General features: G+C 36.7%; 1 protein-coding gene across 2 annotated transcripts in view; it reads left to right on the top strand.

Annotated features, from left to right (window-relative positions):
* RADX (RPA1 related single stranded DNA binding protein, X-linked) overlaps window positions 1-23321 on the top strand; it is a 72847-nt gene that overhangs the window by 27743 nt on the left and 21783 nt on the right. For both annotated transcript variants that reach the window (XM_065916480.1, XM_065916479.1), the window contains exons 9-11: window positions 569-729; window positions 1520-1695; window positions 16860-16933. In XM_065916480.1, coding sequence (XP_065772552.1) covers window positions 569-729; window positions 1520-1695; window positions 16860-16933 — 411 coding nt within the window. The remainder of the gene's footprint in view (window positions 1-568; window positions 730-1519; window positions 1696-16859; window positions 16934-23321) is intronic.

Genomic DNA, 23321 nt, shown 5'->3' with positions numbered 1-23321 from the left:
TGAAATTCAGAATAAGTACTGATGAGAGACAACGTTAATTTATTTTAGTAGAATTAAAATGTGATAGTTGAAAGGTTTAGCATATATTCTTTTTGACAAGCTATGGGATAATTGCACAGCTTTAGAAAAAAAGAAACTTTGAAATACTGATCTATCATCAGCTAAATATTGGCATCCTTCTATACTTCATAATGCCAGCAATATGTAGTATATGCTATATATAACATATAGAATATAGAATATATTAACATGTGCTTCTATGCAATGGCTAAGAACCACTTTATAGTTTGAAGTATGATATATAAATTACATTTAATATGTAAAATTTCTGTTTCAAATTAAGACACCAGACTAGAAGACTGTATCACAATTTAACTGAAATATGTTTTGTTAGTTTTACCGACATTACATAAGGGGATGCCAAATATAAGCACAAAGTCTCACATATTTAAGTTATGTAGCAAGTTTATAATTTTCATGTTGTGAAATTACATTGCAAATCTAATTCTTATTTTTGTCATTTCAGTTCTTTAAAACTTAAAATTTCCTTGGAATTACTCTTTTGCAGTTGAATCACTCTTGACAGCTCTAAGTGAAGTAAAGGTGGAGATTGAAGACTTGCAGTATAGGGAACAAAAGCGCATTGCAATTCAGGGAATAATTACCGTTATAAAGTATGTCCCGCGTAACAGTGCAACTGAAAGTGCCTCAGCATCTGAAACACTACGGGTATGGTGCCAGAGGATTAACAGTATATCTCTGAAAGCACTGTGTTTGTAATCACAACTGGTATTACATCTTGTATAATTCATTCAGAACTCACATATATTAACTCTTAATGATGTAAACCTAAAAGGAAAAGCTTCATTTTTAGTTTGTTTTCTTTTTATGTCATTTATTTTGGAGCAATCTGGACTGAAAGTCACAGCCTCTGATATTTCCCTAGGCCCTCCAAACTTGGTATCTTGTTTTTGCTTTCTATGTAATATGAGCCTGTCATGATAACCTTTATTTAGATTTCCAGGTGGTATTTATGATTACATTCATTTCTTACCTTTTGTCCAGGCCGAAAGTATAGGTACATTCCTACTGAAAATTTTTAGCTCTATTGTCAGACTTGGCAGTTCTACCCAGATTTTATTAAGAGGTAGCAGTGACTCTTGGAGGATAAATGCTATAGAAGAGGCCACTTCTGGACTCTAGGCAAAATCAAGACAAGTTAATTTTTTTCATGAGTTTATGTTTTTAAAAGTTATTTCTAAGATTACTATTCTTATGGAAAGAAGCATCTAATCCAACTTTACAGTTATATAAGAAAGACTTTTGTTTTTCTTTTTGAAATATGTTACTAGCAGTTAGATTAAGATAAATCAACTTTATAAAAGCATTGTTATGATTACAAAGTTTTGTCACAACTCAAGTTATGAAAAATGAATACACTAAAAGTGTAGAGTCTTTTAAGAGAGAAATAATTTTTGTGAATTAGTTTAAAATGTTTTCTTCAAATTTTTGGTTTTAGAATGCTAACCGACCCTCAACATCCGAAGCAGCTAGAAAAGAAAGTCAAAGTCAGGAAAAAGATGGTAAACGTCATCACGATGATGGTTCTGGGAGTTCTCAATGTTGTCGTTCTGCACATGCAAGTTCAAGCCCTGTCACGAAGAAAAAAATTATGCAAACCCCAAGTGGCAAACAGTAAGTCATTTGTATTAAGTATATACATAGCATATGCTTTTTCATTTGTTTCTATCCCATAGAATGAGCAGTGCTACTAGAAGTTGTATAGTTTTCTACGGCTGCCAAAGTCCAAAATCAAGGTATAGGCAGGGTGGGTTCCCTCTGAAGGCTATGAGGAAGACTCTGTTCCATGCATCTTCCTTAGCTTCTAGTGGTTTAGTGGCAATCTGTAGCATTCCTTGGCTTATGGAAGTTATCACTTGAATCTCTGCCTTGGTCTTCACATGGTATTCTCCCTGTGGGTATATATGTGTCCAAGTTTTCCTTTAAGGACACCAACCATATTGGATTAGGGACTCACTCTGGAGTACCAGTCTACTTTAGTATGAACTCATTTTAACTGATTACATCTTCAATGACCCTACTTCCAAATAAGGTCATATTCTTATGGTCCTTGAACATGTAATTGGTTACATATTGGTAGTCAGGGTGGTGTTTGGCAGGAACATAATTCAGTCCTTAACAGTCTGCCCTCTAAAAACTCATGTCCTTCTCACATATAACATACATTCACTCTATCAGAACATCCCCCAAAGTCTTACTCTATACCAGTATTAACTCTCATTCCTAAATATCATATAAATCTCATATGGATAAGATGCAGGGTGTTTCACCCTGGAACAAAATTCTTTTCCATCTGTGAGCCTATGAAACTAGACATATTACCTTCCAAAATACAATGGTGGGACAGACATAGGATAAGTATTCCCATTTCAAGAGGGAGAAATTGGGAAGAAAAAGGAGGTTATGGGTCACAGGCAAATTTGAAACCTAGCAAGGCAAATACCATTTGACCTTAAGGCCCCAGAATTATCCTCTCTGGCAGAGTACTGTGTCCTTTGGGCCCACTGAGATGGCAGCCCCACCCCCATGGCACTGAGTGGTGGTACTGCACTCTGGAACTGAGAAAGTGGCCCTGGCTTCTGGAATTCAGGAGGTGTCCCTGCCTTCTAGAATGGAGGAAATCAGGGTCATTTTTCCCTTTTCTTGAAGGATAGTACTTGATCACAGCTAGATATCTCTGTCAGCTCATTTCCTGACTGTAGAATCCCAGAAGTCCAATGGCATTGCATTCCTGCATTTCTTCCCACCTATGTCCCTTTCAGTTGAAGCTAATAGCATGCCCACTGAGTTGGTTGACTGGATCCACAAGTTGTAATCTCTTGGGCAAATAGTTATCTAGCAATGCTCTTAGTATGCTTCCCAAAGCAAGCTTTCATATGTTTTCCAATATTGAGAGGCTGATAATTTTTCAAGTATTGATGGTTCTTTTTTTGTTTTTATTTCATTTTTTTGGCCATGCTGCACAGCTTGTGGGATCTTAGTTCCCCACCCAGGGATTGAACCCAGGCCCTTGACAGTGAAAGTGTGGAGTCCTAACCACTGGACCTCCAGGGAATTCCTTGATTCTTTTTTTCTTAACAATTCCTTTTCAACTCTTCTCCCTTCTTGTATTTTACTATAAGCATCAAGAAGAAACCAGACTGTGTCTTCAACACTTTGCTTAGATATCTCTTCATCTAACTTTACAAGTTCATCTTATACATGTTTCACTTTCCATCCAACAGAATACAGTTTGGCCACGTATTCTGCCAGTTTGTATTAAGGATTATCTTTCACTCAGTTTCCAATAACATTTCTGTCTGAAACCTTACCAGAAGCAAAATTTGCATTAACATTTCTAGTTCTGTTCATGACACTGAATGTATTCTCTTAGACAGCAGAAACTTTCTCTACCACTCCTTTTCTTTCAGAGTTCTCAAGAAATTGTCCTTCAAAATCCATATTTCTACCAACATTCTCTTGAGGGCTATCTAGGCTTTTTATGTTATGCATCTCAAAAACCTTCCCAACCCAGGGAATGAACTCATATCTCTTGGCATCTCCTGCATTGCAGGTGGATTGTTTACTGCTGAGCCACCGGGAAAGCCCCCTTCACTTAATACCCAATTCCAAAGCCACTTCTATGTTTTTATGTATTTGTTATAGCAGCACACCACTTAGTGATACCAAAATCTGTATTAATTTTCTAGGGCTGCTATAACAAAGTACCACAAACTGACTTATACAACAGAAATTTATTGTTTCACAGCTTTGTAAGTCCAAAATCAAGGTATCAGTAGAATGGATTCCTTTTGAGGGCTGTGAGAAAGTCTGCCCCACGCCTTACCCCTAGCATCTGGTGATTTGCTAGCCATCTCTGGCTTTCCTTGGCTTGTATAAATATCACTCCAATCTCTGTGTCCAAATTTCCCCATGTGATAAGGGCATCAGTCATTGGATTAGGGGCCCACCCTACTCTAATATGACCACATCTTAACTAAATTACATCTTCAGTGACCCTATATCTAAGTAAGGTCAAATTCCAAAGTAATGGGGGTTAGGACTTCAGTGTGAATATTGAGGGGGCACAGTTCAACACATAACATAAGATCTTATCTGCCATGTTCAGCATGGACTAATTGAATGTAAGTTTAAAGTAGGGAATTACAAAAAGAAAATAACCATTTTTGTCTTTTTTTAATTCTACATATAAGGGAGATCATACAGTATTTGTCTTTCCTAGTCTGACTTATTTCACTTAGTATGATAATCTCCGGGTCCATCCATGTTGTTACAAATGATAAGATTTCATCTTTTTATGGCTGAGTAGTATTCCACTGTATATACAACATCTTTATCCATCTGTGATGAGCACTTAGATTATTTGCATTATCTTGGCTGTTACCAATATTGCTGTTGTGAACATAGGAGTGCATGTATCTTTTCTATTTTGTAAATTTTTTGACCATGCCATGAAGCTTGCAGGATCTTAGTTCCACAAACAGGTATCAATCCCATGCCCCCTGCAGTGGAATCACAGAGTCTTAACCACTGGACCGCCAAGGAAGTCCCAGCTGTCTTTTTGATAACAGACATTCTGACAGGTGTGAAGGTTTGAGATGATAATCTCATTGTGGTGTTCATTTGCATTTCCTTGATAATTAGTAATGTTGAACATCTTTTCCTGTCGCTGTTGACTATCTGTATGACTTCTTTGGAAAAAAGTCTATTCAGGTCCTCTGCTTATTTTTTATTTAGATTGTTTATTTTTTTGAAGCTGAGTTGTGTGAATTTTTTGTATATTATGTATCTTAACTCCTGATGGGATATGTGATTTGCAAATACCTTCTCTGATTTGGTAAGTTGTCTTTTCATTTTGTTGCTGGTTTTCTTTGCCATGCAAAAACTTTTTAGTTTAATGTAGTCCCATTTGTGTTTATTTTTGGTTTTGTTTCCCTTGCCTGAGGAGACCTATCTATACAGATAATTCTAAAACCAAAGTCAAAGATCATACTGCCTATGTTTTCTTCTATGAGTTTTATGATCTCAAGACCTACATTCAAGTCTTGTCTTTATTTTGAGTTAATTTTTTGTGTGGTGGAAGATAGTGGTCCAGTTTCATTTTTTTGCATGTGACTGTCCAGTTTTCCCAATACCATTTATTGAAGAGACTTCTTCCACCATTGTATGTTCTTTGTTCCCTTGTTATAAATAAATTGTTCATATATGTATGAGTTTATTTCTGAGATCTCAGTTTTGTTTCATTGATTGATGTGTCAATTTTTCTGCCAATATCATATTGTTTTGATTATTATAGCTGTGTATATAGTGTGAAATCAGGAAGTATGATACCTCCAGTTTTGTTCTCATGATTGCTTTGATTATTTGGGGTCTACTGTGGCTCCAAATAAATTTTTGAATTTTTTGTTCTATTTCTGGGAAAAATGTCTTTGGGATTTTGATAGGAATTATAGTGAATCTGTAGATTGCTTTAGGTGATATGGACATTTTAAATTAGGAAGCATTCCCTTCAATTTTTTGGAAGAATTTTATAAGATAGGTATTAAATCATCTTTGAATGTTTGGTAGAATTCACTTATGAAGCTGTCTGTCCTGGAGTTTTGGTTTGGGGGTGGTTTTCTATTGTTTGATCATTTTACTGATCAGTCTATTCAGATTTTCTGTTTCTTCATGATTCAGTCTTAGAAGCTTGTATGATTCTAAAATCTATCCATTTCTTCTAACTTGTTCAATTTTAGGCTTGAAGTCTATTTTGTCTGATATGAATATGGCTACACCTGCTTTCTTTTGTCTCCCCTTTGCTTGAAGCATCATCTTGCATGCCTTCATTTTGACCTTATGTTTCTCTTTATAGAGTTGAGATGAGTCTCCTGGAGGCAACATATAATTGTGTCTTGCTTTTTAATCCATCCAGCCACTGTATCTTTTGATTGGTGAATTCAATCCATTTACATATAGGGTGGTTACTGATAGATGAGGATTTAGTTACTGCCATCTTATCATCTGTTTTCTGGTTGCTCTCCTGTTGTTGTTCAGTCGCTCAGTCCTGTCTGACTCTTTGTGGCCCAATGGACTGCAGCATGCCAAGTTTCCGTGTCCTTCACTACCTCCTGGAGTTTGCTCAAACTCATGTCCATTGCTGCTGCTGCTGCTAAGTTGCTTCAGTTGTGTCTGACTCTGTGCGACCCCTCAGACAGCAGCCCACCAGGCTCTCCTATCCCTGGGATTCTCCGGGCAAGAATAGTGGAGTGGGTTGTCATTTCCTTCTCCAATGCATGCACGCATGCTGAGTTGCTTCAGTCATGTCCGACTCTATGTGACCCTATGAACAGCAGCCCACCAGGCTCCTCTCTCTGTCCACAGGATTCTCCAGGCAAGAATACTGGAGTGGGTTGCCAGTTCCTTCTCTCCATGTCCATTGAGTGCCATCCAACCATCTCACCCTCTGTCATCCCCTTCTCCTGCCCTCAATCTTTCCCAGCATCAGGGTCTTTTTCAAATGAGTCAGCTCTTCGCATCAGGTGACCAAAGTATTGGAAGTTCAGCTTCAGCATCAGTCCTTCCAGTGAATATTCAGGGTTGATTTCCTTTAGGAGTGATTGATTTGATCTCCAAGGGACTCTCAAGAGTCTTCTCCAGCACCTAAGCTTGAAAGCATCAATTCTTTGGCACCTAGCCTTCTTTATAGTCCAACTCTCACATCTATACATGACTACTGGAAAACCGTACATAGCTTTGACTAGATGGATCTTTGTTGGCAAAGTGATGTCTCTGCTTTTTAATATGCTGTCTAGGTTTGTCATAGCTTTTCTTCCAAGGAGCAAGCATCTTTTAATTTCATGGCTACAGTGACCATCTGCAGTGATTTTGGAGCCCAAGAAGATAGTCTGTCACTGTTTCCATTTTTCCCAAATCTATTTGCCATGAAGTGATGGGACCAGATGCCATGATCTTAGTTTTTTGCATGTTGAGTTTTAAGCCATCTTTTTCACTCTCCTCTTTCTCTTTCATTAAGTATCTTTAGTTCTTCTTCACTTTCTGTCATAAGGGTGGTGTCATCTGCATATCTGAGTTTATTCATATTTCTTCCAGCTATCTTGATTCCAGCTTGAGCTTCATCCAGCTCCTCTTTTTACATGATGTACTCTGCAAATAAGCTAAATACGCAGGATGACAATATATAGCCTTGACGTACTCCTTTCCCAATTTTGAACCAGTCCTTTGTTCCACGTCCAGTTCTAACTGGTTGCTCTGTATCTCCATTATTTCTTTTTCATTCTTTTTTGATCTACCATTTGATTTCGTGGTTTTCTCTGACGTTTTTCTCAGTTTCTTCCTCTTGTTTTTGGCTTTGGTGGGTCTTCATTGCTGAACTTGGGCTTTCCCTAGTTCGGCTAGTGGTGGCCACTCCTTGTTGTGATGTGTGGGCTCTCATTTTGGCGGTCTTTCATGTTGCAAGGCACAGACGATAAGTGTGCTGGCTTCAGTAGTTGCAGCATATGGGCTCAGTAGCTTTGGCTCACAGGCTCTTGAGTGCAGCCTCAGTAGTTGTTGGGCATAAGCTCAGTTGCTCCATGGCATGTGAGATCCTCCTACCCCAGGGATTGAACCAGTGTCCACTGCATTGCAGGACAGATTCTTAACCACCAGACCACCAGGGAAGCCCTCCTGCTTTTTTTTTTCCTTTTCTTTGGTGTTTCTGCTTGTTGTTAAGTTGCTAACTCATGTCTGACTCTTGGCATCCCCACCAACTGTAGCCCACCAGGCTCCTCTGTCCATGGGATTTCCCATACAAGAATACTGGAGTGGGTTGCCATTTCCTTCTCCAGAGTATCTTCTCAACCCAGGGATCAAACTCATGTCTCCTTCTTGGCAGACAAATTATTTGCCACTGAGCCACCAGAAAAATTTCTGCTTTAGATTTATGTTTTATGGTTACCATAAGGTTTGTATACAACATCTCACAGATGAAATAGTCCTTTTTCTGCTGATAGCATCTTATGTTCATTTGCCTATATAGCTTATGTCCTTTTCCCCATTCCTGTTCATGTTTTTGTTTCTCAAATTATCTTTCTTTATGTTGTGAATTTGTTACCAAATTGAAGTAGATATGGTTATGTTTTCCTCTTTAACCTTTATGCTATAATAAAATGTTAAAAGCCTATTTTGATGTAGTTACAGTTTCATGATTCTGTCTGTTTATTACCTTACTCAAACTTTCATGTACTTTTTTGCCTTTTTGTTTCTGGTAGAACTCTTCTCAGCATTTTTTGTAAGGCACAGCTTTTGTTTGTCTGAGAAACTATTTCCCATTCATATCTGAATGATAACTTTGCTGGATAGAGTATTCTTGGGTGACAGTTTTTAATCTTTCAGTATTTTGAGAATGTCATTCCACTCCCTCCTGACCTGTAGAGTTTCTGCTAAGAAATCTGTTGATAGCCTAATGTAGGTTCCTTTGTAGGTTACCATCCTTTTCCCCCTGCCTTTGAAATTCTTTCTGTGTCACTGACTTATGAAGACAACTTTGGTACAATGCATCTTGCAGAAGATCTTTTTGCATTGAGGCAACAGTTGTTCTCCTAGCTTCATGGACTTGTATATACAGTTCCTTCCCCAGACTTGGGAAATTCTCACCTATTATTTCTTTCTTCTCCTTGCTCCTGTCTCCCTCTCTTTTCCTTTTGGGATACCCATTACCGTAATACTGCCTTTCTTAAAAGAGTCAGCTAGCTTTCTTTACATTTACTCATTTTAAAAAAATTTCAATTCTCTTTTCTCTTCTCCTTGTATCATCTCTCTGTTTCTATCTTCAAGCTTGCTAATTCTCTCTTCCATATGGTCTGCTCTATTTCCAGTATTTGGTAATGCATTCTTCAATCATTTATTAAGTTCTTCAGCTCCAGGATTTCTGATTGGTTCATTTTACTTTCAGTGTCTTTGGTAAAGTATTCCTTGTATCTTTGGTAAATTCCAGTGTCTTTGGTAAAGTATTAATTTTATACCTGAACTCATTGGTATCCTGATTTATCTTGTAGCTCATTGAATTTTATGATAGCTATTTTGAATTCTCTTATCAGTTAGATCACAATATTCTGTGATTTTTAAGTTTGGTTTCTGGAGAATTGTCATTTTCTTTTTGTGGTGAAATGTTACTGCGGTGTTTTTTTATTTTTTTATTTTTTTATTTTTATATGGTGCTTAATGAGGTGTTACTCTGCTGGCCCATTTCAAGTGGCAAACTTTACCTTTCTTCTTGTTTGTTGTTGTTTTAGTCGCTAAATTGTGTCCGGCTCTTTTGAGACCCTTTGGACTGTAGCCCGCCAGGTTCCTCTGTCCATGGGATTTCCCAGGCAAGAATACTGGAATAGGTTGCCGTTTCCTTCTCCAGGGAATCTTCCTGACCCAGGGAAGATACAAACCTGTATCCCCTGCACTGCAGGCAGATTCTTTACCACTGAGTGACTAGGGAAGCCCCTTTAATTTCTAGGTAAAACTTTTTGTCTCTAATAATTCAACAGATTTTATCTTCCAGCAGGTGGTGCTATAGCACAAGTTTTTTTGTTTCTCTTACCTGCACTGCCTCTGGTTTATTTGACAGTCAACACTTTCCACTCTTAACCACCTCCATCAGAGGTATCTCCCAGTGCCTTCGTTGTTACTGCTTACGCTTCCAGAGTCGTTGGTGCTATGCTGCTGGTGGTGTGGCTGGTGTCACTGCCTGGGGCACCAGGATGCTGGGTAGTTCTGCCATGTCTAGGATTTCCTGAGTTGCAGATTTTCCCACTGCAGTTTGGGGGGTAACCCAGGTGGCACAGGAACCTCGGCCATGTTCAGTGTTGGCAGATTTGAAGACTCTGCGGCAGTAAGTGAGAGGAGGGGTCAGAATCATGGGTGCCTCCACGGGTAGACAGGCAGGGTCCCAGACCCTACTACCACTGCCATCCAGTTAATCTGTGGCTGTGGGCACCGCTGTAGCCAGGAGGCCAGAGTTGTATCCCCTGCTTACCTTGTTGCCACCGAGTTCTCTGGGACTGCAAGTTCAACTGCCATGACTTGGGGGACCGGGATTATAGGCACCAACTCCACTGTTCCCCAATTTCCACATACTCTGTAAGTTCTAGTCCACCCACCTTTAGATATACAGCTATGTTGAAATCTCCAGTGCTCTGGTATGTTGGGCAGAAGCACTTTTGTTGAGTTGTGGATGTTTTACTGGCTGTAGATAGGAGAGAGACAGAGAGAGCATCTTCCTTTGCCTTGATGCTGATATCACTCTGTTCAATTTTAATGAAACTGATACAGTCCCCAATTTATGTTTCAGTTTACTATTTTTAAACTTTATGATGGTGTGAAAGCAATAGAAATTCAGTAGAAAACATACTTTAAATTCTGAATTTTGATCTTTTATTAGGCTAGTAGTATGCAGTACTATACTCTCTTGTGATGCAAGGCAATGGCAGTGAGTCACACCTCTCAATCAATTATGCAGTCAAAAGGATAAACAACTGATACACTATAATCATTCTGTACCCAGAAAGCCATTCTGATTTTCACTTTTAGCGTGGTATTCAATAAATCACATGAGATATACTTTATTATAAATTTGATTTTGTGTTAGGTGATTTTGCCAAACTGTAGGGTATTGTAAGTGTTCTGAGCATGTTTAAGGTGGATTAGGCTAAGCTATGATGTTAGATAGGTTAAGTGTATTACATTCATTTTCAAGTTACTATATTTTCAACTTACAGTGGATTTATCAGGACTTAACCCCATCATAAGTTGATGGAGATCTGTATTTTAAGCTTATATCAATTTTTATACTATGTGTTTAATCAAATAGTTTTCATTATTCAAATTCCCCTCTTTTAATTTGATACATGTTCTTTAGTAGTTACTCTATAAATTACAACCTGAACACTTGACTTATTGTAGATAAATATAAATTATTTAGAGCTTCCCTAGTGGCTTAGTGGTAAAAAAAAAAAAATCTGACAGTGCAGGAGACACGGGTTTGATCCCTGGTCCGGGAAGATCCCACATGCCATGGAGCAACTAAGCCTGTACCACAACAATTAAGCCTGTGCTCTAGAGCCCACGAGCCACAACTACTGAAGCCCATGTGCCCTAGACCCTGTGCTCTATAACTAGAGAAGCCACCACAATGAGAAGCCCACGCTCCACAACTAGAGAGTAGTCCCCACTTGCCGCCACTAGAGAAAAGCCCCCACAGCAATGAAGACCCAGCACAGCCAAAGATGAATAAAATAAGTAAATAAATGCAGATTATTTTACCATTTCCTGATAATGCTAGATCTTTAGGATAATTCCATTTATCTCCATTTTCATTATTTTTGCTTTATATTTTAATTCTACATATATTTTAAATTCTAAGAGACATTTTTAATATTGTTTTTCTTACATGGTTAGCATTTTTTTTCATTTATTATTATTAGTTGGAGGCTAATTACTTTACAATATTGTAGTGGTTTTTGCCATACATTGACATGAATCAGCCATGGATTTACATGTGTTCCCCATCCCGATCTCCCCTCCCGCCTCCCTCTCCATCCCATCCCTCTGGGTCTTCCCAGTGCACCAGCCCTGAGCACTTGTCTCATGCATCCAACCTGGGCTGGTGATCTGTTTCACCCTTGAGAGTATACTTGTTTCATTCTGTTCCCACAGAACATCCCACCCTGGCCTTCTCCCAGAGTCCAGAAGTCTGTTCTGTACATCTGTGTCTCTTTTTCTGTTTTGCATATAGGATTATTGTTACCATCTTTTTAAATTCCATATATATGTGTTAGTATACTGTATTGGTGTTTATCTTTCTGGCTTACTTCACTCTGTGTAATGGGCTCCAGTTTCATCCATCTCATTAGAACTGATTCAAATGAAATTTTTTTAATGGCTGAGTAATATTCCATGGTGTATATGTACCACAGCTTCCTTATCCATTTGTCTGCTGATGGGCATCTAGGTTGCTTCCATGTCCTGGCTATTATAAACAGTGCTGCGATGAACATTGGGGTGCATGTGTCTCTTTCAGATCTGGTTTCCTCGGTGTGTATGCCCAGAAGTGGGATTGCTGGGTCATATGGCAGTTCTATTTCCAGTTTTTAAAGAAATCTCCACACTGTTCTCCATAGTGGCTGTACTAGTTTGCATTCTCACCAGTAGTGTAAGAGGGTTCCCTTTTCTCCACACCCTCTCCAACATTTGTTGCTTGTAGACTTTTGGATAGCAGCCATTCTGACTGGCGTGTAACGGTACCTCATTGACGTTTTGATTTGCATTTCCCTGATAATGAGTGATGTTGAGCATCTTTTCATGTGTTTGTTAGCCATCTGTATGTCTTCTTTGGAGAAATATCTGTTTAGATCTTTGGCCCATTTTTTGATTGGGTCATTTATTTTTCTGGAATTGAGCTGTAGGAGTTGCTTGTATATTTTTGAGATTAATCCTTTGTCTGTTTCTTCATTTGCTATTATTTTCTCCCAATCTGAGGGCTGTCTTTTCACCTTGCTTATAGTTTCCTTTGTTGTGCAAAAGCTTTTAAGTTTCATTAGGTCCCATTTGTTTATTTTTGCTTTTATTTCCAGTATTCTGGGAGGTGGGTCATAGAGGATCTTGCTGTGATTTATGTCGGAGAGTGTTTTGCCTATGTTCTCCTCTAGGAGTTTTATAGTTTCTGTTCTTACATTTAGATCTTTAATCCATTTTCAGTTTATTTTTGTGTATGGTGTTAGAAAGTGTTCTAGTTTCATTCTTTTACAAGTGGTTGACCAATTTTCCAGCACCACTTGTTAAAGAGGTTGTCTTTTTTCCATTGTATATTCTTGCCTCCTTTGTCGAAGATAAGGTGTCCATAGGTACGTGGATTTATCTCTGGGCTTTCTATTCTGTTCCATTGATCTATATTTCTGTCTTTGTGCCAGTACCATACTGTCTTGATGACTGTGACTTTGTAGTAGAGCCTGAAGTCAGGCAGGTTGATTCCTCCAATTCCATTCTTCTTTCTCAAGATTGCTTTGGCTATTCAAGGTTTTTTGTATTTCCATAAAAATTGTGAAATTATTTGTTCTAGTTCTGTGAAGAATACCGTTGGTAGCTTGATAAGGATTGCATTGAATCTATAGATTGCTTTGGGTAGTATACTCATTTTCACAATATTGATTCTTCCAATCCAACCACATTTTTTTTAATTCTCTTCATTCCTACTTATATTTCCATGCTTCTCTTTGGAATCATTTTCCTTCTGACTGAAGAATTCCTCTCAGCATTTATTTAAATACAGCTTGCTGGTGATATATTCTGTATTTTTATTTGTGTAAAAACATCTTTATTTCACTTTTACTTTTAAAAGTATATTTTCAGTTGGTTGCAGGTTTATTTTTTTAAAGTCTGAAACTACTGTTTTATTGCTTTCATTGTTTCTAGTAAGAATCAGACTAATGTCTTCTGATTGTTCATTCAAAGATACTGTATCTTTTTACTGTGAGTGCTTTTAATATTTTCATTTTGATTTTCAACTGTTTGCATGTGATGTGCCAAGGAGTGGTTCTCTTTGTTTTATACTGCCTTGAGGTTACAAAGCTTCTTGAGTCTGTTTATTGATATCTTTCATCAGTTTTGGAAAACCATCTGCCATATTTCTTCAAATATATTTTCTTCCTCATTATTTCCTTTTTTCCATGATTCTTACTTCATATATATTGGCATTTCTGACTGTGACCAACAAGTTTCTTATACTGCATTTTTTTACTCATATACATATTTATTTTTGATTCTGTGTTTCAGTTTGGACCTGTAACTCCATTTACTCTTTTACTATGTCTTCTGTGCTATTAAACCTATCAGTTAGGTTCATTGAGCTCTTGTGGGGTTTCCAACCCAACTAGCCATACTGTGATTCAGTTCTAATGCTAATAATCAGACTTAACATCAGATTCTTAAGGGCTTAGTCCTCCTCAAGATTGACCTTACCTCAGATGTTAATGGCCACAGTTCAGCTGGTCCCCAGGTCCCCCTCATTTCCAATCAGCTGGCTACAAATTCAGGAATTTCCATGACCCCCTCAGAGTCAGTAGCTCACTAGAATGAAAAATACTATACTTAAAATCACAGTTTTATTGTAAAGGTTACAGATCAGGAAGAGCCAAATGAAGAGACACATAAAGAAAGGTCTGAGAAGAAACATGGAGCTTCTGTGTGCTCTCCTTGTAGAATCTGGGCATGCCACTCTTCTGGCACATTGTTGTATTTTAAATCCTGGCTTGCTGACTCCAGTGTCTGTGTTACCCATTGGTCTGTTTCCATTGGTACAATTTATGGTAGTAATAAATATGACCATTTAAGAGGTTGTATCAATGAACATTTTAATCTGAAAGGGAGATAGTGACCCATGGTGCTCTCTACTAGATAGTAAAATGTAGTCAAAGTATATCAACTCATTCAAAATTTAGTACTGAGAAATAAAATATAATAAATGGGACATTAAAACTTATTTGTATTCTCTTGGTGGTATTTACTTCATAAAACAAGAAAGTACACCATATCAGGGTTATATGAATCCTTAAAAATCATTATCAGTGTCTCCTAAGAAAGGAGAAGGCACAATTGGAATGACTTTTGCTGTGCATGCATGCTCAGTCGTGTCCAACTCTTTGCCACCCTCCTCTGTCCATGAGATTTTCCAGGCAAGGATACTGCAGTGGATTGCCATTTCCTCCTCCAGGGAATCTTCCTGACCCATGGGTTGAACCCATGTCTCCTGCATTGGCAGGCGATTCTTTATTACTAAGCCACTGGAGAAGACCATAGGAAAGACTACAATATTAATTATAATACTGTTATATCGATGAGGGCATGGCATGCTATACAATCTATATGACTTTTATCTAAGGTCAATAAATTGATGAAGAGTACAGCTTATTGCCTCTGACATAATTTTTATAATATTCAGCTATTATCCACCGTATTTAATATTATCTTACCATCTGTTCCCTTTCTTTCCTCAGGCATCCTTTTATATTTCTTATGTTTTAATTTTTCATCTCTTTTTTTTTTTTCAGTTTCCTCAGTTGATACCCATAGACATTGATACCTCTACTTCTGTCATTTAGGCCCTCACCTTTAAGACACTTAAGGCATACAAATGAATGATTGTATGTTCCAGTAAAAATTTCCTAAGCCACTTAAAAAAATTCTATACAATATAATGATGCTGTCAGAATTTGGAAAACTAGTTCTAATTTGTTTCAGATGAAAAAAGTCACTTTATAATACCATGTATTTTAAAGTATATGCCGCTGTGTGTGCTCAGTTGTTCAGTCATATCTGACTCTTTGCAACTCCATGGACTGTAGCCTGCCAAGCTCCTCTGTCCATAGGATTTTCCAAGCAAGAATACTAGAGTGGGTTGCCATTTCCTACTCCAGGGTATCTTCTCGACCCAGGGATCAAACCCGCATCTCCTGCATTGGCAGGCCGATTCTTTACCACTGTGCCACCTGGAAAGACCCTATTTTAAAGTATATACATACTGTTTAATGATCTCAAAATACATGTAATTTAACTATTTTTATTTATTTAAATATCTCTCAGAGTTGATGTTACCAGTTTATTAATTTTTAGAAATAAACCATTTTTCAATACTCAGAAAAAAGTTTTAATTACAACTATAAAACACGTTTTTATTTCCTGGAGTTCTTTAAATGAAATTAATGCAGTCTTCCTTCATGAAAGCTTGTTCTTTGCATTCACTAAGAACTCATTCATAAATTAAGAATACTACTATTGTAACAGACATTTCTATTGCTGAAGTAAGTTGAGCAGTATTATGTGGTATTCTACAACATGACACTTCTGTTTTGCTTTATGCTTTTAGTTTTGGAACTACAACAGCATAAAATACTCATCATAAAAATACACTGAAAGTTTTTAAGAAGGAGGTATTTGTTATACGTGCAAGTTTCTCTCGTCAGCTTCAAAATAAGATGCTTCCTTTTCACTTATTTTTCTTTCAGTGAACAATTATTGAGTGGCTATTCTGTGGAGATACAAAAATAGATAAAGTCTATGTTTTTGTAGAGCTAATAGAATCTGGTAGAGGAGATAAACTGAAAAGGCAGTAATTTTAATACAATGTGGTGAGTGGTATGATAACATTTATTCTTAGTGCTATGAGAGCATATATAAGGATTAGTGAACCTTGAGTAGAGAGCAAGGATGGCTTCTTATAGAAAATAATGCTACGAGCTAAATTTTGAAGGCTGAATAAGAGTTAACCAGGCAAAGGAAATGGGGAATAAGGTTTTTCTGGCTGAAAGGAAAATGTGACGTTTTGAAGCATCATGAGGCTTATAGAAAACTCTGAAATGAGGTTAGAGAGTTAGGTCAGATTGTTTTCCAGAATATTTGAACAAAGCAAGCATGAAAGGAGGCCATTGAATAATTTAATTTATATTGTAGAGAATGAAATATATGTATATCCATCTTTAGTGTCAACTAATTTAATAAAAGTTGAATAGTTTCTTTTGTGTAATACTCCTTAAAAAACATATAACTCTGTTTCAGTATTTGAATTATGTTAGTATGGATATTTGTTCATAATTTGAATGTGTTTTCCTTACATTTCTAATGCATTAATTTCAAGAAACTAAACCTATAAATTTTTTAATCATATTGGATTAGAATAAATTCCAAATGGAACCAGTTTTCCCATTCAAGTCTGTTTTTATAACTGTTTGTTATCTTTTTTTAATCTTTTGTAGAATTCCTGTACCTCAGCCAGAAACTTCTTCACAAGTAAAAGGAAGTGCACCAAGCATGCCAAGTTCCTCCCACTGTATGTTGCTTTGATGATGATGATGATTTTATGGAGACTTTGTGGAACACTATTATTATATAAATATTGCTGTTTGATTTGATTCTGCATTTTGGGGTTGTGCCTGCCACTAGCTAATATAAGTACTTTAAATAGATATGTAGCTAGTTATTTTTGTTTCTATTTTTATTTTTATTACTTTAAATCCTTGTCAAAAGTACTAGTCCCAAATTGTTCTGAATTTTGGACCAGTACATCACTTAATTCCCCAAGAAAAAGAAATGCAAAAAAGCAAAATGGCTGTCTGAGGAGGCCTTACAAATAGCTGTGAAAAGAAGAGAAGTGAAAAAGCAAAGGAGAAAAGGAAAGATATACCCATATGAATGCAGAGTTCCAAAGAATAGCAACGAGAGATAAGAAAGCCTTCCTAAGCGATCAATGCAAAGAAATGGAGGAAAACAATAGAATGGGAAAGACTAGAGATCTCTTCAAGAAAATCAGAGATACTAAGGGAACATTTCATGCGAAGATGGGCTTAATAAAGGACAGAAATGGTATGGACCTAACAGAAGCAGAAGATATTAAGAAGAGGTGGCAAGAATACACAGAAGAACTCTACAAAAAAGGTGTTAATGGCCCAGATAATCACAATTGTGTGATCACCCACACTCACCTAGAGCTGGACATCCTGGAATGTGAAGTCAAGTGGGCCTTAGGAAGCATCACTACGAACAAAGCTAGTGAAGGTGATGGAATTCCAGGTGAGCTGTTTCAAATCTTAAAAGATGATGCTGTGAAAGTGCTGCACTCAATATGTCAGCAAATTTGGAGAACTCAGCAGTGGCCACAGGACTGGAAAAGGTCAGTTTTCATTCCAATCCCGAAGAAAGGCAATGCCAAAGAATGCTCAAACTACCACACAATTGCACTCATCTCACACACTAGTAAAGTAATGCTCAAAATTCTCCAAGCCAGGCTTCAGCAATATGTGAACTATGAACTTCCAGATGTTCAACTGGTTTTTAAAAAGGCAGAGGAAGCAGAGATCAAATTGCCAACATCCGCTGGGTCATCAAAAAAGCAAGAGAGTTCCAGAAAACCATCTATTTCTGCTTTATTGACTATGCCAAAGCCTTTGACTGTGTAGATCACAATAAATTGTGGAAAATTCTGAAAGAGATGGGAATACCAGACCACCTGACCTTGAGAAACCTCTATACAGGTCAGGGAGCAACAGTTAGAACTGGACATGGAACAACAGACTGGTTCCAAATAGGAAAAGGAGTATGTCAAGGCTGTATATTGTCACCCTGCTTATTTAACTTATATGCAGAGTACATCATGAGAAACGTTGGGCTGGAGGAAGCACAAGCTGGAATCAAGATTGCAGGGAGAAATATCAATAACCTCAGATATGCAGATGACACCATCCTGATGGCAGAAAGTGAAGAAGGACTAAAGAGCCTCTTGATGAAAGTGAAAGAGGAGAGTGAAAAAGTTGACTTAAAGCTCAGCATTCAGAAAACTAAGATCATGGCATCCGGTCCCATCACTTCATTGCAAATAGATGGGGAAACAGTGGCTGACTTTATTTTTCGGGGCTCCAAAATCACTGCAGATGGTGATTGCAGCCATGAAATTAAAAGATGCTTACTCCTTGGAAGGAAAGTTATGACCAACCTAGATAGCATATTAAGAAGCAGAGACATTACTTGATCAACAAAGGTTTGTCTAGTCAAGGCTATGATTTTTCCAGTGGTCAAGTATGGATGTGAGAGTTGGACTATAAAAAAAGCTGAGTGCTGAAGAATTGATGCTTTTGAACTGTGGTGTTGGAGAAGACTCTTGAGAGTTCCTTTGACTGCAAGAAGATCCAACCAGTCCATCCTAAAGGAGATCAGTCCTGGGTGTTCTTTGGAGGGCCAGATGTTGAAGCTGAAACTCCAGTACTTTGGCCACCTGATGCAGAGAGCTGGCTCATTTGAAAAGACCCTGATGCTGGGAAAGATTGAGGGCAGGAGGAGAAGGGGACGATGGAGGATGAGATGGTTGGATGGCATCACCAACAAAATAGACATGGGTTTGGGTGGACTCTAGGAGTTGGTGATGGACAGGGAGGCCTGGCGTGCTGCAGTTCATGGGGTCACAAAGAGTCGGACGTGACTGAACTGAACAACACTTAATAAATTGGTTCTTTGGTAGTACATTCCTTCAGATGTACTATTTTTAATTAATAGAAGAATGAAGTAGGAAGTTTAATTTTTTTTTTTTTTTACAATAACCGTAGTTAAAGATAGTTGTAGTTCCAGTTTTCGGGTTCATTTCTGAAGTGATATCATGACACAAATTTAGTTATGGCAGGGTTTCCTTAAAGTGAGTTTGTTTAAAGCAGATCTTATAAGGGGTCATCTCTGTAGACATTTCAATACTTTAGATCCTTCTTGTTTTATGAGTTATTCTTATTTGAGAATTGACTTCTAGTCAGTCTGACAGATTAAGTACCCACAAAGGGATTTGGATTGTACTCCCCCCCTCAAATAAAAGATAGAAAATAAGGGGGAAATCATTATAGTATAAATATATAACCAAGCTGAAAGCAAGAATTAAAAATTCCTAAGTGGCAGAAACAAAAAAGATTAAATTTAGTGGCAAGTAGGAACTAAAACTAAAATTGCTCATGGACATTTAAGAACTAGAGGCCTAAATGACGATAGACTGAGGTGTAATAACCACTTAGAAAGCAGAATCCAGAGCACAGGCCTCTTGCATTTGAAGTAGAACCAATATAAACTTGAAAGGTTATTAAGGGTCATGTTAATTATTGCCATCAACATGGGAAAATATCAAGGAGCTTCCTGTATTCCCTGGACAATGAGTAGGAAAAATTGCATTGACTTAGTACCCACTGACTTGAATTAGAAAACCGTTGTTAAATATCAAATTCTTTTTCATTGGTCTATATGTATGTCCGAATGCCAGTATACAGTATTTTGATTACTGTAACTTTGTATCAGCTTTTGAAATTGGGGTGTATGAGCCCTCCAACTTTGTTCCTGTTGTTCAAGATTGCTTTAGCGTTGAGGACTCTTGTGATTCCATATGAATTTAAGGATCCATTTGACCATTTCTGCAAAATAAGCTTTTGGGATTTTGATATGGATTGCATTGAGTCTGCAGGTAGTTTTGGATAGTATTGACATCTTAATAATATTAACTCTTCTAGTCCATGAACATGGGATTTCTTTCCGTTCATTTTTAGATATTCTTTATTTCAACAATGTTTTCTAGTTTTCAGTATAGAAGTTTTTCACCTCCTTGCTTAAATTTTATTCCTAGGTATTTCCTTCTTTTAGTTGCTATTTTAAATGGAATAGCCTTTTAAATTTTCTTTTGAATCTCTTTACTTGCTATAGGTCTGAAGATTTTTTTTTTTCTTTTGAATGAGTTTTGGTAATTTTTTTTGTTTTTATGAATTTGTTTCATCTCAGCTTTCTAATTTATGGTGTGTGATTGTTCATAGTATTCTATTTTAATCCTTTTTATCTCTGTAGTGAATCACATTTTATTTCTGAATTTAGTTATTTATGTCTTCTCTCCTTGGGTCAGTAGAGGTGAAGATTATAAATTTTGTTGGTCTTTACATAGGACAAGCTTTTGGTTTCTTAGATTCTATTATGTTTTTTATTCTCTTTCATTTATATTTACTTTAAGCATAATGATTTCTGTCACTTTTAGTTCCTTTAAATTTAATGTTACATTATTGAATGAATGAGATCTTTCTTTTTTAATATCAGTATTTATGTTGTAAATTTCCCTCTGATCACTACTTTCACTGAATCCTATAAGTTTTTATGTTGTATTTTCATTTTTGTTCATGTACTGTAATACTATACCTCGAGGTTGGTTGGTTGGTTGTTCTTTAACTTGTGTGAACAGAGGCAACTCAGTCACTCTATATGTCAACCTATTCATCTCTGAAATTGACAGCAAGCTTCCCAGATGGCTCAGTGGTAAAGAAGCAGCTGCCAGTGCAGGAGATGCGGATTCAATCCCTGGGTCAAGAAGATCCCCTGGAGGAGGAAATGGCAACCCACTCCATTATTCTTGCCTGGGAAATTCCATGGACAGAGGAGCCTGATTGGCTACAGTCCATGGGGTTGCAAAGAGTTGGATGTGACTGAGCGACTGACATGCACTCAAATGATCCCTTTATTTACTTCATAAAATTGGCCTAAGACTTTTAAACAGATGTTCAAAAGTACTTTTTAAACTGTAAATGTTTCTCAAAGTTGTCACATTTGTATAGCATCCCTCTACAGGAAAAAATCTGGAAACTAAAAATAATCAGTTAATTCTTAACAGATTATGTGAGTATAAACCCTTGGATGTGTTACCATATGAATGATTGGTTTAATTTTTTACTTTTTTTGAATCTATATGATTTTCATAATGAATTATTTTGCCCAGGCTTATAGATAATTGCCTTTATATCTCATTTCTCTTTATTTTTTCTTGATTATTATCAATATTTAAAATATATTGATAACTTTTAGCTATTCAGAGCAAGCAAACCTTAAAGAAACTGATAATTAAATTTAAATGGTCAGAATTGTTCAAAAAACAATTAAAAAATACAGAAATGTAACTAGAGTGCGAGCAAAAGATCAAATCTTATTCAGTTAGTGTAGTGTCCCAAACCCCCAATATGGCATTTCTGTTAACGAGATAGTTTCTTAAGAAGTGTCTGATACATGAAGTTGATAATGGTTCTTCCTAATTTACAACTCTTTTCATTTTTTCTTTTTTAAATTGAGGTATAATTAGCATATAACATTATATTAATTTCAGGTGTACAGTATAATGATTTGGTATTTGTACGTATAGCAAAATGATTACCACAATAAGTCTAGTTAACATTCATTACCATACACAGTTATAAAAATTTTTTTTCTTGTGATTAAAAAGATCTACTCTTAGTAAGTTTAAGATATGCAGTATGGTATTAACTATAGTCACCAAGCTGTACATTACATCTCCATGACTTACTTATTTTATTTTATAACTTTTGATCCACTTCACCCACCCCTCCCAAACCCTTGTTTCTGGCAACCATCAGTCAGTTTTCTGTATCTGTGAACTTGTTTTTTTGAGTGGTCTTTTTTTTTTTATTCCACATATAAGTAAGATCATATAATATTTGTCTTTGTCTCACTTATTTAACTTAGCATAGTGTCCTCAAGATTCATCCAAGTTAAGATTTCCCTTTACGGCTGAATAATATTCCTTTGTATATATACCACATTTTCTTTACCCATTCATTCATTGATGGGCACTTAGGTTGTTTTCAGGCCTTGGCTATTGTAAATAATGCTACAGTGGACATGGGGGTATATATATCTTTGAGTTAGTGCTTTTTATTTCTTTTTTTTTTAATTTTTTTTATTTTTCAGTGGGTTTTGTCATACATTGATATGAATCAGCCATAGAGCTACACGTATTCCCCATCAAATACCCAGTAGTGGAATTGCTGGATCATATTGTTGTTCTATTTTTATTTTTTTGAGGAACCGCCATACTGTTATTCATAGTGGCTGTACCAATTTACATTCCCACAGTGCATAAGGGTTGACTTTTTTCCACATGCTCACCAACACTTGTTTATTCTTGTATTTTTTCTAATGTCCATATTAACAGGTGTGAGATGATATCTTGTAAGTTTGATTTGCATTTTCCTAGTAATAATATTAAACATCTTTTTATGTACCTGTATGCCAACTGTATGCCTTTGGGAAAACGTCTATTCAGATCCTCTGCCCCCTTTTTAATCATATTGCTTGTTTTTGTTTACTGAGGTAAACAAATTCTTTATATATTTGGATATTAATCCTGTATCATATATGATTTGCAGTCATTTTCTCCGAGTCGGTAGGTTGCCTTTCCATTGTGTGGATGATTTCCTTTGCCATGCAGAAGCTTTCTAGTTTTACATAGTCCCCTTTGTGTTATTATACTTCAGGTTTAATGAATGAATTGGATCTATATGTGTTAACATGGTTACTAATGTACTCCCAGATATGTTTCATGTTAGTTTTGGAAATTATTATGTGTGTAAATTCAGAAGTACTCATTTTGTGAATATATAGCTAATTTGTATATGCAATTTGATTGTGTTAGGTATTTTGAAGATTACAGAGTTTAACATCTTATCCTTTGTATCTGGTAACTTAAGTAAATGAGACATATACTGAAAAGCTAGCAATAAACAGTGATAGTACTACTGAGATCATAAGACATTATAAGTAGCTTCTGACTTACACAGTCCTTTACAAAGTCTATTATATGCTACCAAGCACAGACCTGATCACTGACTGGAATACTCTGTTTTTTTCCAGTCTTGTAGATCATGCAC

Source organism: Muntiacus reevesi, chromosome X, assembly GCF_963930625.1.
Source record: "Muntiacus reevesi chromosome X, mMunRee1.1, whole genome shotgun sequence".
Classification (NCBI taxonomy): Eukaryota; Metazoa; Chordata; class Mammalia; order Artiodactyla; family Cervidae; genus Muntiacus; species Muntiacus reevesi.
Note: the sequence above shows the minus strand (reverse complement) of the source record. Positions and strands in the feature narration are given on the sequence as shown.